The sequence below is a fragment of the Ammospiza nelsoni genome, chromosome 19 (genome assembly GCF_027579445.1).
Source record: "Ammospiza nelsoni isolate bAmmNel1 chromosome 19, bAmmNel1.pri, whole genome shotgun sequence".
Taxonomy (NCBI): Eukaryota; Metazoa; Chordata; class Aves; order Passeriformes; family Passerellidae; genus Ammospiza; species Ammospiza nelsoni.
In genome coordinates this window covers 9,504,967-9,520,446 of record NC_080651.1, presented here as the reverse complement: position 1 = coordinate 9,520,446, position 15,480 = coordinate 9,504,967, and the positions used below count along the sequence as shown (strand labels likewise).

The window sequence follows — 15,480 nt, the reverse complement described above, 5'->3', positions numbered from 1 at the left end:
TACAAATATAGAAATTTGTAAAAAAAAACTATATAAATTTTCTATATAACCATTTTCTAATAAAAATTAATTTTCTAAAATAGAAATTTTCTGAAATAGAAACCCTATCTCTCCAAAAACCCATGAGAGGCCACACGAGCACAGGCAGCTCCAAATCCCCTCCAGGCACCATCCAGGTGGAGATTTCCTCACAGGAACCTCTCCTGGTGGGAATTCTCCAGCAGTCCCTGCAGCTGGCAGAGGATTTCAGAGGATTTCCAGCCCAGCAGCACAGGAGCTGCAGTTCCCCACTCCAGGGAACCCCATGTGGCCCTGGACAGCATCTCCCTGTGGTTCCCTGCTCCCACTGCCCCAAGGGCTGGAGCTGCAGGGCGCCCCTGACCACAGAGCCCCCCGAACCCTGGGAAGCCCCAGCCCAGGTCTGATCCTGGCACTCAGGGGCTCTCCTGGGGGACAATTCCCTCTGTCCCACCCACCTGAGCCATCCCCATCCCAGGATGCTGCAGCCAGGAGGCTCCAGCACAACTGAGAGGACATCAGGAAGGGATTTCAGAGGCACCCAGACCACTCCTGTTGATCTCATTTTCTTATTTCCTTATTTCCTTATCTGCCCCCCACAAACAAGAGCCAGATTCCCAAAGTATCTGACACCTGAAGTGGGCACTCATGGATTGGAGCCTGTTTGGCGTTAGGTAAAATTCCTGTTTGGATCCAGGCTGGAATCCCTTCCATCTGTCAGGAAGGACTTCAACCAGGAAAACGGTGACTGAGGAGAAAAATTAATATAGACTCTTCTCTTCCTGAAGGGGCTTTGTGTCCCACAGGCACCAGAATTTGTCTCTGTTTTTAGGAATTCCAAGAGACACCAAGGAAGGGCAGGAATTCATTGATTCTCTGGTGACTGACATGGACTTCTCCAGCCTGAGACCAGGCCAGACAGGAGTGGGACTATTCCCATCCCTCTGTCTCCACAGATGTTTAAATACTGTAAAAGTCTGACCTGTGGCACCCAGAGAGTCCCCATTGCTGGCTGCTCTCCCCACCCTGCCTTGGGAATGCAGTGATTCTGGGGATGCAGTGATTCTGCAAACCCTGGGGATTCTGCCCCACTGCAGCCCCTGCTCCAACAGCCTGCACAGACCCTCCCAAGGAGAAACAGGGGCAGAAGCCACTGAAATTGTCATTAAATCCCCACTAAAGGAAATGGAGCTGGCCCTGCTCGAGGGGGGCACACAAACAGCCCAACCCTGCCCTGGGCATTCCATGGGCTCCTTAATTGGGCTGGAGGGGCAGGAATGCTGTCCCCAGGCAGGGAGAGTCCTGCAGCAGTTGTCACTTGGGATCAGCCCCAGGAGCATTAAAGCCCAGCCCTGCAGCCCAGAAACAGCTTCAGAGCAGCTTTCACAGGATGTGGAGCTCCCTGAGTGCTGAGCACAGTAAAGTAGCTTAATTCCAGGGCAAAGCTCCAGCCCCAGGCCTGGCCAGCAAACATGTGATCAGTGGTGCAGGAAGGTTAATGAAAGGAAGGGCTGCTGGCAACAGCAGGGCCTGGGCACTGTGGGCTGTCACATCAGGCCTGGATTAGATGTGGAAAAGCAGCACCAGCCAGGCAAGTGTCAGCGCTCAGCCCCATCAAACCCCAGGTGCTGATTGTTCTAATGCAGGGCAGAGCTGAGTGTCAGCCCCAGGCACATTCCAGGGGGGCTCTGCCACCCCCAGGAGCCCAAAGCTGGGCCAGGATCTGCCAGGATTGCAGAGGGACCCCGAGCTGGGAATGGCACCAAGAGAGCTGCCAGGCATGTGCTGTCACTGACAAAACCAGCTCATTTCTGAGCAAATGCCTCCCTTTGGTACCTGCAGGGGCAGATGAGCTCAGCTGTCACTCCAGGTGCCCCCAGAGCTCAGATCCCCTGGGATTTGAGGGGACAGCGCCATACCTGCTCATGTCTGGCTCAGGACCTTCATTCCTGTAGGATGCCTCCAGCTGCCTGTGTCGTGTCACCAGCTCGTCCACCAGGTTCTGCCTCCTGTCCCCCTCCAGCTGGGTGCTGAGGGCTCTGGGTTAAGGACCAAACTCACACAGCCTCAGAGCTCTCCTCAAGCTCCTCTCAGCCCCTCCTGTCAAGGATGGGGACACAGGGGTAACCAGAGCCAGGCCCTGTCCCAGCAGCCCAGGGGTGCCCGGCCCTTCCTGCCCTGACAGTGACAACAGCAGCACAGAGAATGTTCTGTGCCAAGTGTCCTGCAGAGGGAACCAGGGGAAAGCCAGAGATGTGGCAGGGGGGGACAGCACATCCTGCACAGCACATCCTGCACAGCACACTTTGCACACATTTTACACATCACATTTTGCCCAGAACACTTTGCCCAGCACACTTTGCACAGCACTTTGTACACATTTTACACACCACATTTTCACATTTTGCACAGCACATTTTGCCCAGCACACTTTGCACGCATTTTGCACACCACATTCTGCACAGCACATTTTGCACAGCACATTTTCCCACTTTGCACAGCACATTTTCCCATTTTGCACTGTGCAGTGCCCCAGCCTGGGGCAGGCTGCTGGCACAGGTACATCTGCCGAGTGGACACCGCCCGCAGCAGCTGCTCCCTCAGCTGCTCAATCTTCTCCCTGAGGCTCTGCAGCGAGGACCTGATGGCAATGTTGACCTGGGGGAACACAGACATTGTCACTGGCCTGCTCTGGCAGACCTGCACCACATTTCATGTACATATATCTTGGGTTTGTTGCTGAAATGGCTCCCCAGGTATTAAAAGTCCCTTTTTTCCCAGCCCCACAACAGAAGAAGTCGAGATTCCTTGGTTCTACTTTTCAGGGTTGTTTATTTTCTCTTATCTGTTACATTCTCTCTCTGACCTGCTGAGATCTGTCCAGCAGATCGGGTTGTGGCACAGTCCCTGCCCTTGGGGTGGTGTTGGCTTTTCATACTAAGAACTACGTGTGCTTTATTTACAATAATTTTCCAATACCTATCACCTATGTTAGTTAGACAGGCTGCCTCCACTCTAAACCCATCCAGAAGTGTCACCATCACAGCAGAAGATGGAGGACAAGAAGAAGGACAGGACACACCCAGATTCCTCCATCTTGCCTCTTGAACTCCCATTCTAAATCCCAAAAATTCTACTTTTTCACCCTGTGACAAATTCACTGTCATTCTACTCAAACTCTTGTGGCTTGTAACTCTTCACACAAAGTTGGGAATTGTTTCCATAGGTTAAAATCAAAGGCACAGGTGTTTGTGACTCTGTGCCAAGGTCTCTGAGACCCCTGCCAGGGTCTGGAGCCATCCAGGGCAGCCAGAAGGATGTCCTGTGATCTGACATATATATTTAACTTTTACTGCACAGGTGTGAAGGACTCCACTGCCAGCCCAGAGAGCCTGTTCAGAGCCAGGAGTCACTGCTTACAAAACAATGGAACAGTTTCACAAACACAACTCTGAGGTATTAATGCTGATGAATATGGAAAGCTGTCTTTCAAGTCTTTATAAACACACTTCTTTATATGGGCAAAACATTTTAATATTTTCCAGATAAATTTCCAGCTCTTTGCTCTGATCTTCAGTAAAAATACAGGCACCAGCTTCTTTTGCCACTGGGTTTCTTCCCCAGCTACCAGGATCAGAGAGGAGGCTGCTACAGGTTCACACATTCCCTGCACTGAACTCCTCCAGACTTGAAACCTAAGACCCCAAAGAAATCCAGATTGTTCCATTTCCCCTCTCAGCAGCACCCAGCTCCCCAGTCCCCTCTCACCAGTGAGCAGCCCAAGCCCAGATGTGTCTGCTCTCAGTAAAATGTAATTCAGCCATTCTTCCCTGCTGCAAGCAAACCCCAGGCTAGCAGAAACCCTCCTGCTTTCCCCCCACCCCTTCCCAACTCAAACTCACATCATCCTGAGTTTTTCCTCCTCAGATGTTATTTCTTTTCATTCCAGTTATGCAGAAAAAAACCACTCAAACTGCAATTAACAATGCAAGTCACCCTAATTAAGACTTGCTGTGCCTCTTGTTTACAAGCTGTGGCTTACAACGGGCAGCAACCCCAGCTGCTCAATGGGGAACTGGGCCAGAGAGGAAAATCTGCTCTCACGCTCAGCCCTGCCCTCCTGGAGCCCCAGAGGCAGCAGCAGCAGCAGGGGCAGTGCTGCCAGACCCTGCCTGACTGCTGAAGTCAAGAGAGCCTGAAAGCCTGAACCTGTCTGGGATGGAGCAGGAGAGCCTGAGAGATTGAACCTGTCTGGGATGGAGCAGGAGATCCTGAGAGACTGAACCTGTCAGGGATGGAGCAGGGGAGCCTGAACCCTTCTAGGATGGAGCAGGAGAGCTTCAGGAGATGGAACCTGCCCAGGATGGAGCAGGAGAGCCTCAGGAGACTGAACCCTTAGGGATGGAGCAGGAGAGCCTCAGGAGATGGAACCTGCCTGACTGGCTGGGGTTTGCCCTCAAACACCACCAGACACAGCACAGAGCAGATGCAGCCAGGCTGAGGCAGCCAAATCCACCTCTGGACCAAAGCACCCAACACCCCCATGGCAGCAGATCCAAACCAGCACAGGGGATCAGAGATTTGGGGAGTGCCGAAGCCTCTGTGGGGCCTCCAGCTCTGCAGTCAGGTAATTAAAGGTAATTAATTTCGTTTGTCCTCAGCTCCAGGTGAAGAATGCTGCATTTGACTGACCCAGAACAGCAACAGAGCACAAAGGTGACACGGCCAAAAAAGTCATCAAATGCAGCAGCCTGGGCAGAAACTGCAGTGAGAGAACAAAAAATTTCCCCTCCTCAACAGAAAACTAAGGTAGAAGAAAAGTAGAAAAAAAATAAACCAATGGAAGTTTTATGATCAGCTGAACAGAGCATAGTTCACAGGTAAGTGCTGGATTAAAATCCTTCCTCACCGTTTATTTTTCCATTTTAGATTTTGTGCTCTATTTTTGGCTCAGTAACAGGCAAGAAGTTTGTCAGCTGTGCTAATTGCAAAATACTACAGAATTAAACCCTGTTTACATTCTCCCTGAAAGGCCAGTTCTGTACACAGACATTTCCCTGCATTTCAGCCCTCAGCAGGCACAGGGCACACGACTGCTCAGCCGTGGGTTTCTCAACAGGCATTTCTGTTATGGAAACACCTCTCTCCTTGTGGGAACCTTGTTTAGAGTAGAATCAAACGCTGCCAAATATTCCCCTTTACCTGTTAATGGATTAAAGGAAGCTGGAAAACACAGGGCACGGGACAAATGATTTTATGGAGAAGTCAGCCACCCCTGCAATGTTTCCATAAAACACAAGCCCGGAGAGTTCCAGCCCCACAAAGGCTCCAAACAGCACCAGCCCCACGTTTCCCTGGGCTTTGGGCTCCTCAGGGGTGGCACTGATGGCAGGAGAGGACTTTGCCCTCTATAAATAGATACATCGAGCAGCAATCTTTTATTCTTTTATTGCTCTGCTCTTGTTGAGGTCTCTGTGCAATTCTGACACTTCACCATGTGGAAAGCAGGAATTTAATCTGCACCTCCACACTCTCCAAAGGCAGAGAAAATACTGCTCAAACACCACTTATTTGGGGTTTCTGAGACCCCTTCTCAACTCCTGCTGAGGTGAGGCTGCCATGCAGCAGCACTGATTATTGTGCACAGCCTACACACTGTTCTTCAGAACTTCTCCCAAGGAAACATTTCAAAAATGACATTTGATTTGAACAGCTCTCAGCAAAGTGAGTGGCCCAGCAGACCCAGAGATCAGGCACTGCATTACAGCCCTGATACAGAGAGGGGGAGAAAAAGCACTGGGGCTTTAATTATGCCAATAGTTATAAATGACCAATTCGGGGCTTACAGCAATTTTCATCTGGACACAGCCAAAAGAGCAGGTAATGACTCAAAGCTGCTCCTGAAGGAAAGGACAAGGCTTGGAGCCACAGGAAAAGCAGCCTCCTGAAAACCTTTATTTTACTTCTGACTTATTTATTTTTTCTTATTCCTTCTTTCTATTTCTTTATTTCATAGAAAGTGGAAAAACGTGGAGAACACATCATTCCTGGGAGAGCTCAAACTGCTGCTTCTCATTCCTGTGTAACTCTGGGCTTGTATTTTGTTAGAAATGCAACTAAAACAAGGCTGCAAGGTTCCTGCTCCTTCTGATCTGCAGCCACTGCAAAAGACTGGAGCCAGCCCTGGGTGAGGAACATCCCTGTTCAGAGAGAGAGGGAGCAGAGCAGTTGCTGAGCATCCCTGAGAATCCCTGAGCCTCTGGGACAGCTCCATCCCAGCATCCCTGATTCTCTGGACCAGCTCCATCCCAGCATCCCTGACCCTCTGGATCAGCTCCATCCGTCGGGAACAGCCCGGAGCAGGCAGCGGGGCGTGCCCAGCACGGCCACAGCTCCTCCCCGAACCAGCGCCGCTGCACGCAGATTCACCGCTGCTGACCCCAAACCACCGGGGAGCCGCGGTTCATCCCCAAACTCCCTTCTCGTTCCCCTGACAGACCCCTAAAAGGACAGAGAGCGGCGCTGGAACACAGCCTTCCCCTGCGGGTGCCGGCAGCGGCAGCGACACAGCCCTGGCCCGCATCCGCTCCTCCCCCGGCCCCGCATCCCGGCAATGCCGCCCGCACCCCGAGAGTTCCGCCTCTTATCCCGGGAATTCCGCCCTGCATCCCGGGAATTCCGCCCTGCATCCCGGGAATCCCGCCCCATATCCCGGGAATCCCGCCCTTATCCCGGCACACCGCACCGGCCCCAGCCCCGCCTGGCCCATCCCTGCCGGGCACCTTGGCCGAGCTCTCCCCGCTCCGCTGGCAGCGGCTCCGCTCCTGCAGCTTCTCGGCGATGTCCTGGGCGAGCTGGCGGGCGGCGGCGAGCAGCGGGAGCCTGCGGGGACCCAGAGGCTGAGCCCGGGGACACGGCACCGGCTGGCATGGCATGGCATGGCATGGCATGGCATGGCATGGCATGGCATGGCATGGCATGGCATGGCATGGCATGGCATGGCATGGCATGGCATGGCATGGCATGGCATGGGACCCGCCGGTATAAGCCTCGGGAGGAGAAGGCACAACAGCCCCAAAACACACAGCCACAAAGACTGGGATGGGTTTTGGGAAAGGACTCGGGAAGGAAAGGCACAGCAGCCCCAAACACACAGCACCCCCAAACACACGGACACCGGGACGGGCTTTGGGAAAGGATCGGGGTACACGCAGCACCCCCAAACACACAGCACTCCCGAACAGACACACGGACACCGGGATGGGCTTTGGGACAGGACCCCCAAACACTCAGCAGCCCCGAACACACAGCACACCCGAACAAACACACGCACACCGGCTTTGGGAAGGCACACCCCGCTCAGCCCAGCCCGCCCGGCCCCGCTCCCGCCCGTGCCGGGCCCGCAGGCTCCGCACGCTGCGCAGCCCCGGCACGGCCGGTCCCAGCCGGTGCTGACCCGGTCCCGACCCGCACTCCCGGCCCAGCCCGGCCCGGCCCGGCCCGGCCCGGCCCTCACCAGGGGTCCGGAGCCATCGCGACCCCGGAACCTTCGCGGCGCTTCCGCCGGATCCGCCCGGACGCGCCGCGCGCAGGCGCCGGGAGGGGACGGAGGAGAAAGGGAAATGGGAGAGAGGAGAGGGGAGAGATGGAGAGGGGAGAGGGGAGAGAGATGGAGAGACGGGAGAGAGGTACCGGGGTGCAGGCCCGGGGAGCGCAGCCGGCCCCAGGGGTGCGGCAGTGTGGGGAGCGGGGCCGATGGCGCAGCGGCTCTGCTGTGCTGGGCAGGGAGGCAGGGCTGGATGCTCGGGAGAGAGAGAAGCACCAGGTGTTGGGGGCAGAGGGACAGATGTGCAGGGCGCAGGAACAGATGCAATGTTCGGGGTTTACAGGGACAGATGCAGTGTTCGGGGTTTACAGGGACAGACGGACAGATGTGCGGGGCTCAGGGACGGATGCAACGTTCGGGGTTTATAGGGGCAGAGGTTCAGTGCCCAGAGGGCGGGCACGGAACTGCAGTACAAGGGGCAGAGGTTCAGCTGTTCGGGGTGTAGAGGTGAACAGTACAAGATGCAGATGTGTGCAGATGTGCACAGCACAGCACCAGAGCTGTCCCCACCCCACCCCTCCCTGCTACCATAAACCCCACACTGAGCGGTGGCACCGGTTCCCTCCTCCAAACCCCAGCCCTGACTCTGTCCCTGCCCATCCGCGGTGACATCGCTGCCCTCCCTGTCCCCGCCCGGTCCCGGTGACACTGGCGCTGCTGGCACGGTCGCTGTTCTGGCTGCGGTGGGCGCAGCCCCTCGCTCTCTGATCCGCCTGTGTTTTTGGATGCGACCGGTGTCGCAAATCGGGCACAAACCTGAGTGACGAGCGGCTTCGGGACGCTGCCAGCGAGGCTTTATCGCCCTCGTGACGGGGCTGCTGGGCCTGCTGATAACGGCAGCGATGACGGCAGCGATAAGGACAATCACAACAATGGTGATTACGGTATTGATAACGAGAACGAGCGCATCTCGTCATTCCCGGGGCTGATCCCCACTCTGTTCCCCTGTTCCCGGGGCTGATCCCCGCTCCGCTCCCCCTTCTTACCACAGCAGAAACAATCCGGTTTTAAAGGCAAATAAAGATCCTTTAAAAGGCTGGGATGCCTATAAAAGTGCCCGCTAAGTGCAGCCCGAGCTGAGAGCAGCGCTGTGGGGCCGGGGCGGTGTCCCGGGAGCCTCTCCCAGCTGCTGGAGGCCGCTTTTCCTCCAGCCCAGCTCCTCTGTCGGTGAGCACAGCGCTCATTGTGCAGCTCTGCAGCGCCTTCTGGGGCTGGCACCGATCGGTACCGAGCATTTCCCGCTCATTGTGCAGCTCTGCAGCGCCTTCTGGGGCTGGCACCGATCGGTACCGAGCATTTCCCGGGGGCACCCCGGGAACGCCGGAGCCCCGCGGCCGGGCCGCAGCAGCCGCAGCCCGAGCGGAGCGCGAAGGGTATCCTGGGGAAAATAAAGGGTTCATTTGCTGCCCGTGTTGCTGTTCGATGCTATCTCGGCCCGCGGGGTGTTTGCAGCCCCCGGCCGGGCCCGGCGCAGAATGGGGGCAGGAAGGGGCGATGCGGGCGCGGAGCCGCTCCACCCCTCGCTGTGTTTACCCCAAACAAACCGCGGGGCCGGGGCCGGCCCGCACCTTAAAAGCGCGGCAAGTGCGCGGCAGAGCGGACCCGGCAGGGTTGGCCGAGCTGGCAGATGCTGCAGCTGGGGCTCAGCGTGCCCCGCTGCCCCGGGGGCGCGGCCGCCGCCTGCCCCATGGCCGAGCCGGGCACGGGCGAGGAGCCGGGCACGGGGCCGGGTGAGTGCGGGACCGAGCGGGAGCGCAGGGGCTGGGGCACGGCCGGGCACAGCCGCAGGGCCTGGGGCACGGCCGGGCACAGCCGCAGGGGCTGGGGCACAGCCGGGCACAGCCTCAGGGCCTGGGGCACGGCCGGGCACAGCCGCAGGGCCTGGGGCACGGCCGGGCACAGCCGCAGGGGCTGGGGCACGGCCGGGTCCTGCCTCCAGCCCCCGGCTCGTCCCGGGCCGGGCACAGCCGCAGACTCCGTTCAGCGCCCGGGGCACCGGCGGTCGGGTGGGCTCGGGCTGATGCTCCTCGGGACCCGGGCAGGGCAACGCCCTGAAGAGAGGAATTTGGGGTGCAAACAGTCCCTGATCGCCCCCCGGTGATGCCTCAGCCTGGTTTCTATGGCCAGGAGCCCCCGTGATGTGCCGGGGTCAGGCTGTGTCCGGGACTGGAGCTGGCCCGAGCGGCTCCGGATCCAGCAGCTCCTGCCCTGAACCAGGCTGAGCCCGACCCGCTGCTCCCGCTGGCCTTGGGCAGGCGCCAAACTGAGCTGGAGAGCGAGAGCCAGAGCCGGACCCGGCCCGGACCGTCCCGATGTGCCACCACGGGCTGTCCCCGTGTCCCCTTGTCTCGGTGCGAATCCATCCCTGACCCCCAGCAGCCGAGCTCAGGCACGGTACAAACACCCGAGAGTTAATGAGTGCGCTAATTGCGGTGTCTCGGCCGTTGATGAGCGCCCAGCAGAGCTCACCGACGCGGGGACAGCCTCCAGCCCCTGCAGGGCTCGGCTCAGCTCTCCGGAGCCCCGGGGAAATGCCGCTCCCGTCTGTCCAGCCCCGGGGAAATGCCGCTCCCGTCTGTCCAGCCCCGGGGAAATGCCGCTCCCGTGTGTCCGGGCGGAGCTCGGAGCCCGCTCTGCCCAGCGCCGGCGCCTGCCCGAGCCCTGATCGGGGCCGGGAGCTTTGGGAGGGGGAAAAGCCCCTCGCGGTGTGAGAAGCAGCCCTGACACCCAGCTGGGACCTGGCCCCAGCTTCTCCGGGGCCTGGAGCTGATGGGAGCGGGAGAGGGCAAAGCCTGAAACGCTTCCCTTGGCGGGGCAGAGCAAAGAAATGCAGGACGCGGCTGTGAGGCTTCAGAGCGCCCTGAGCCGGGGCGGCACGCCGCTGCTGGGGCGGGGAGAGGCGATCAATAAAAGCTCTGTGTCCCGCAGAGGCGCTGGGCTCATCCCCGGTCACCATCGTGGTCACGTCCGAGGCCGACACGTGGGACATCGACACCTCCCCGGGCCGGGGCTGCGGGCCCTTCGTGGACTGGGCCCAGATGCCGGAGGCGCAGGGCCCGGCGCGGATCCCGCGGGACGTGCTGGGCAGACCCCCGAAGGAGCTGAAGCGGCTGGCGAGGGAAGGCTGCTGGGCCGGGAGCCACGCGGGCCGGGCCCGGCTCTACCCCCGGCTCATCCAGCGCGTCTCCTGCCGCCTGGTCACCCCCGACGCGCTCGTGTACCGGGACGTGGCCGGCCGGCTCTTCGGGCAGCGCAGCGTGAGCTCGCACCCCCTGCCCGAGTTCCTGGAGGGCTGCCCCGTGCCCACCTACTGCCTCAGCCCGCGCGGGGTCACGGCCCTGAGGAAGATCCTCATCTGCGTGGGCGCCCTGTTCCCCGACATCACGCACAGCCCGCTGCTGCCGGCGCTGGCGGCGCTGCTGCTGCACTACAGCGAGGACGAGGCCCGGTGCTTCGAGAGCCTCTCGCGCCTCATCGCCAGCAACGCTCCCCACGCCGCCTACATCGACCAGTCCTTCCTGGCGCACCAGGCCTCCTGCATGACCTTCGGGGACCTGGCCAGCAAGCACTGCCCCGCGGCCCACAAGCTCGTCGCCGGCGCCGCCGACAACGTGCTCGAGGTCTACTCGGAGTGGCTGTCGTGGCTCTTCCCCGGGCTGCCCTTGGCCTACGCCGTGCGCGTGCTGGACGTGTTCCTGCTGGAGGGCCAGAAGGTGCTGTACCGCATCGGCCTGGCCCTGCTCAAGCAGTTCCGGCTCTCGGCGGCCCCGGCCGGGCCGCAGGGCTCCGACGTCAAGGCCGAGCTGCAGGCCTTCGTCAGGAACATCGCCCAGCACGTCAGCGTGGACAAACTCCTGGAGAGAGCCTTCGGCATCCGCCTCTTCTCCCGCAAGGAGATCTGGCTGCTGCACATGGCCAACAGGAAGGCCTTGGTGGAGAGGGGCATCACCGTGGTGCAGAGGAGGTGAGGAGAGCTCTGCGCTCCCAGCTCTGGGGCTGAGCCGGCAAAATGGGAGCTCCTGTGGAGAGCTCTGGGGAAGCTGCAGGAAACTCCCACAGCTGTGGCTGTGCTGGGCCCTCACAGCCTCTGGGGGACCCTGTCAGGGGACATGGCCCAGCCAGAGCTGGGGACCCTGTCAGGGGACACAGCACAGCCAGAGCCAGGGACCGTGTCAGGGGACACAGCACAGCCAGAGCCAGGGACCCTGTGAGGGGACACGGCCCAGCCAGAGCTGGGGACCCTGTCAGGGGACACGGCACAGCCAGAGTCAGGGACCCTGTCAGGGGACACGGCACAGCCAGAGCTGGGGACCCTGTGAGGGGACACAGCACAGCCAGAGACAGTGACCCTGTCAGGGGACACAGCACAGCCAGAGTCAGGGACCCTGTCAGGGGACATGGCACAGCAGAGCTGGGGACCCTGTCAGGGGACATGGCACAGCCAGAGACAGTGACCCTGTCAGGGGACATAGCCCAGCTGGGGGTGCTGGCAGGGAGCTCACGGTGCTCAGGGCAGGGCAGAACCTGCTGCAGGGGCTGTGCCCCATCAAGCAGAGGCCCCCAGCCCCCTGATGTCCCTCCCCCCAGGCCGTCCTTCCACCTGGCCGTGGACATGCAGAAGTTCAGCTCCAGCACGGTCACGGCACAGGAGATGCGCCTCGTCTGGTCCTGGCTGCCCGAGCGCTTCTCGCTCTTCCCCCCGCTGCTGCTCTTCTCCACCTCCCAGGACGGCTGCAGCCTGCAGAGGTGAAGCCTCACCTGCCCCGGGGCCGGGCGGGCACGGGGGGACCTGGGCAGGGCTTGGTGCTGGGGGGAGGAGCAGCACAAGGGGCCTGGGCACCTCTGGGGCTGCTGGGGACCCTCCTGGGCTGGATTCGGGGTCCCGAGGGTGGCTGAGGGCAGAGGGCAGAGGCTGGCCCAGATGGGCACTGACACCTGGGCACCGCCCGGGGCACAGGGAGCCCTGTGGCTGGGCCAGGCAGGGATGTCCCCTGTGCCACCCTGTGCCAGCATGCTGTGAGTGTCCAGGGACAGCCAGCACACCCTGCTGGGGCTCCAGCTCCTTCAGCCCAGCCTTGTCAATCCCTGCAGGTTCTACACGTGCTGTGAAGGCTACGAACCCACGGTGCTGCTCATCAAAACCACCGACGGGGAGGTGAGCGCTGCCAGGCAGGGCTGGGGAAGGGGATGGGCTGGGTGACCCCCCTGGCATGCTGGGAGCACCCATGGGCTGTGAGCTCCCTGTCGTGCCCTGGGTTGGGTCTGTCCCAGCTCCCAGGGCAGCACAAAGTGCCCCTCTGCCACCAGGACACACCTGAGCCGGGGTGCTGGGGAACCAGGAGGGGAGGGTGAGGGGGAGAGGCCACCAGTGAGACTGATCCATCCCTGAGCTCCCCGTGCTCTCTCCCAGGTGTGTGGGGCCTTTCTCTCCTCCGACTGGGCCGAAAGGAAGAAGAGCGGAGCCACCTCGGGCTTTTTTGGGACAGGGGAGTGCTTTGTGTTCACTGTAAGTCACGGTTTGTGTCCGGCCCTGTCCCCTCATTGCTGTCCTGCCAGGACACGCCGTTCCTTCCCTGCCCCAGGCCCCACCCGGAGCAGCAGCAGCACCTTCCCCCAGGTCACCAGGTGTGTCCCGTGCCCAGGTGCGCCCCGAGGCAGAGAGGTACGAGTGGGTGCTCATCCAGAGGCCAGAGCTGGCCAAGGCCGTGCCGCGCTCCCGGCAGCGCTCGCCTTCCCCCGCTCCCGAGTCCCTGCTCGGCTCCTCCCGGGACAGCTCCAGCCCCCAGCACCTGGCCATGCCCTCGGCGCAGGGCAGAGGCCGCCTGTCCCCGTTCCTGGCCACCAGGCACTTCCTGCTGCCCTCCAAAACGGCCTCCATGTTCATGTCCGGCTCCCGGGACGGCATCGTTATCGGTAAGGGGGGATGATGTCTGTATGGGGGATCAATATCGGTAAGGGGGGTCGGTATCGGTAAGGGGGGGTCGGTAACGGTAAAGGGGGATTGATATTGGTAATGGCGGATCGTTATTGGTAACAGGGATTGATATCGGTAAGCGAGGGTCGGTATCGCTAAGGGGGGATCGATATCGGTAAGGGGGGGATGATATCGGTAATGAGGGATCCCTAGCGATAAGGGGGGGGATCTTTATCAATAAGGGAGGGTCGATATTGGTAAGGAGGGATTGATATGGATAAGGAGGGATCCCTATCCATAAGGGGGGATCCCTATCAGTGAGGGGGGGATCCCTATCAGTAAGGGGGGATCCCTATCAGTGAGGGGGGATTCCTATGGATAAGAGGGGATCCTCATCAATAAGGGGGGGATCCCTATCAGCTCCCCGGAGCTCCAGCTGGGGGTATTGGGTTAAAGTCCGGGCAGGCGAGGGCAGCTCCCCTTCCCCAGCCCAGGAACTCCTCCCAGAGCCCCAGGGGGACCCCAGAGCCCGAACCCTGCCGGGGTTCGCTGTGAGGGCAGCTCCCCTTCCCCAGCCCGGGAGCCCCAGGGGGTTCCCACATCCCAAACCCTGCCGGGGTTCGCTGCCCGGGCCCGGAGCGGCCCTGCCCGGCCCTTCCCTCGCTCCGAGGGCGGCCCCAGCCCGGCCCAGGCCAGCCCAGCCCGCGCTGCCCTTGCAGGCGGAGGGGGAGGCCAAGCGCTGTCCCTGGACGCCAGCCTGCTGCGGGGACACACGGAGCGCTGCGAGACCTTCGACAACCCCCCGCTCTGCCGGGAGAACTTCCAGGTGCAGCTCCTGGAGGTGTGGGGCTTCCAGAGCGCCTAGGGGCCCTGGGGACACCCCGAGTGCCACCCGCGGGCACGGGCAGCGGGCACCGGGACCCTCCCTGCGCTGGCACCCCCGGCCAGGCTGGGGCCACCTGGGCGGCTGTTCCGGTCCCCTGGGCCCCTCCACGGCCAGAATGGATCAGAGCAGAGCAGAACGGAGCAGAGCAGAATGGATCAGACCGGATTGGATCAGATGGCAAAGCCCTGCCGCAGTTTGTGGGTGCGGTGACAGCTCCAGGGGGACCCCACATTTGGGGCTGAGCCCTTTGCTCTGTCCCCAGCCCAGGGCTGGCATGGGGCTGCAGGGCTGGACACGGAGGAGATCCCCCAGTGGGATCACCAGGATGGGCCATTTTAACATGGAATGGGAATGTTTGGTGTTCTCTGTCAGACATGGGAGGGTTGGAGGCCATGGGGAGCCCTCTGAGCCCTCCCCAAACACACTTTCCCAGGTGGGGTCACCTCCCACCCATCCTAGACCTGCAGCGACTCAGGGCAGGAGCTATGGCTGCCCTGGGGCTGTGCCAGCACTGGCAGGAGGGCACAGCAGGAGCACGATGGCAGAGCTCCCACAGGGCTGGGCATGGGCACACCAGGAATGGCTCTGAGCCTCCACAGCATATCCAGGCACAATGGGAATGGCTCAGGACCTCCATGGGGTATCCAGGCACACCAGGAATTGGGGTGTCTGGGCCAGAGCCACCAGGAGGGGAATCAGCAGGAATGAGAAATATGCAGGGGAAAGGAATTGCAGCAGTGGAAAGTGCAACCACCTAGAGAGCTGCTCCTGTGACTGATCAGGATACACCCAGCAAACAGGGCTGGGATGCCAATTAATAAAAAGCAAACATTAATAAAGCGATGTGATCAGCAATTGGTGGAGGCTGATGCCCTCATTTGTTAAAATGTGTAAATAGTGCCGAGCTGTGATGAGCAGGGAGCCTGTTGTGGGAACCCCCAGCTCCTGCTCGAAGAATTACCAACCCCAGGAATGGCTGGGCTCGGGCGGGAGCTGCCGCTGCCCACCGGGAATGAGCCGGGGCCGGGCCAGCCCTGCCCGTGTCCCAGCCAGGTG

The 15,480-nt window shown here is 60.5% G+C and overlaps 2 protein-coding genes across 2 annotated transcripts in view; one reads left to right on the top strand and one right to left on the bottom strand.

Moving 5' to 3' along the window:
- Positions 1-7,579, bottom strand: part of STX8 (syntaxin 8) — a 78,697-nt gene extending 71,118 nt beyond the window's left edge. Inside the window, exons 1-4 of the mRNA XM_059485858.1 lie at positions 7,535-7,579; positions 6,801-6,900; positions 2,582-2,676; positions 1,938-2,048 (exon numbers count right to left, since the gene is read on the bottom strand). Of these exons, the coding sequence (XP_059341841.1) occupies positions 1,938-2,048; positions 2,582-2,676; positions 6,801-6,900; positions 7,535-7,551 (323 nt within the window). The 5' untranslated portion in view covers positions 7,552-7,579. The remainder of the gene's footprint in view (positions 1-1,937; positions 2,049-2,581; positions 2,677-6,800; positions 6,901-7,534) is intronic.
- A 1,672-nt stretch (positions 7,580-9,251) lies between these two features.
- LOC132081905 (TBC1 domain family member 24-like) lies at positions 9,252-14,403 on the top strand. Its single transcript, XM_059485862.1, has 7 exons — positions 9,252-9,354; positions 10,553-11,588; positions 12,212-12,370; positions 12,716-12,779; positions 13,035-13,130; positions 13,267-13,537; positions 14,258-14,403. Exons 1-7 carry the CDS (start codon positions 9,252-9,254, stop codon positions 14,401-14,403), a joined length of 1,875 nt encoding a protein of 624 aa, XP_059341845.1.
- The last annotated feature ends 1,077 nt before the right edge of the window (positions 14,404-15,480 follow it).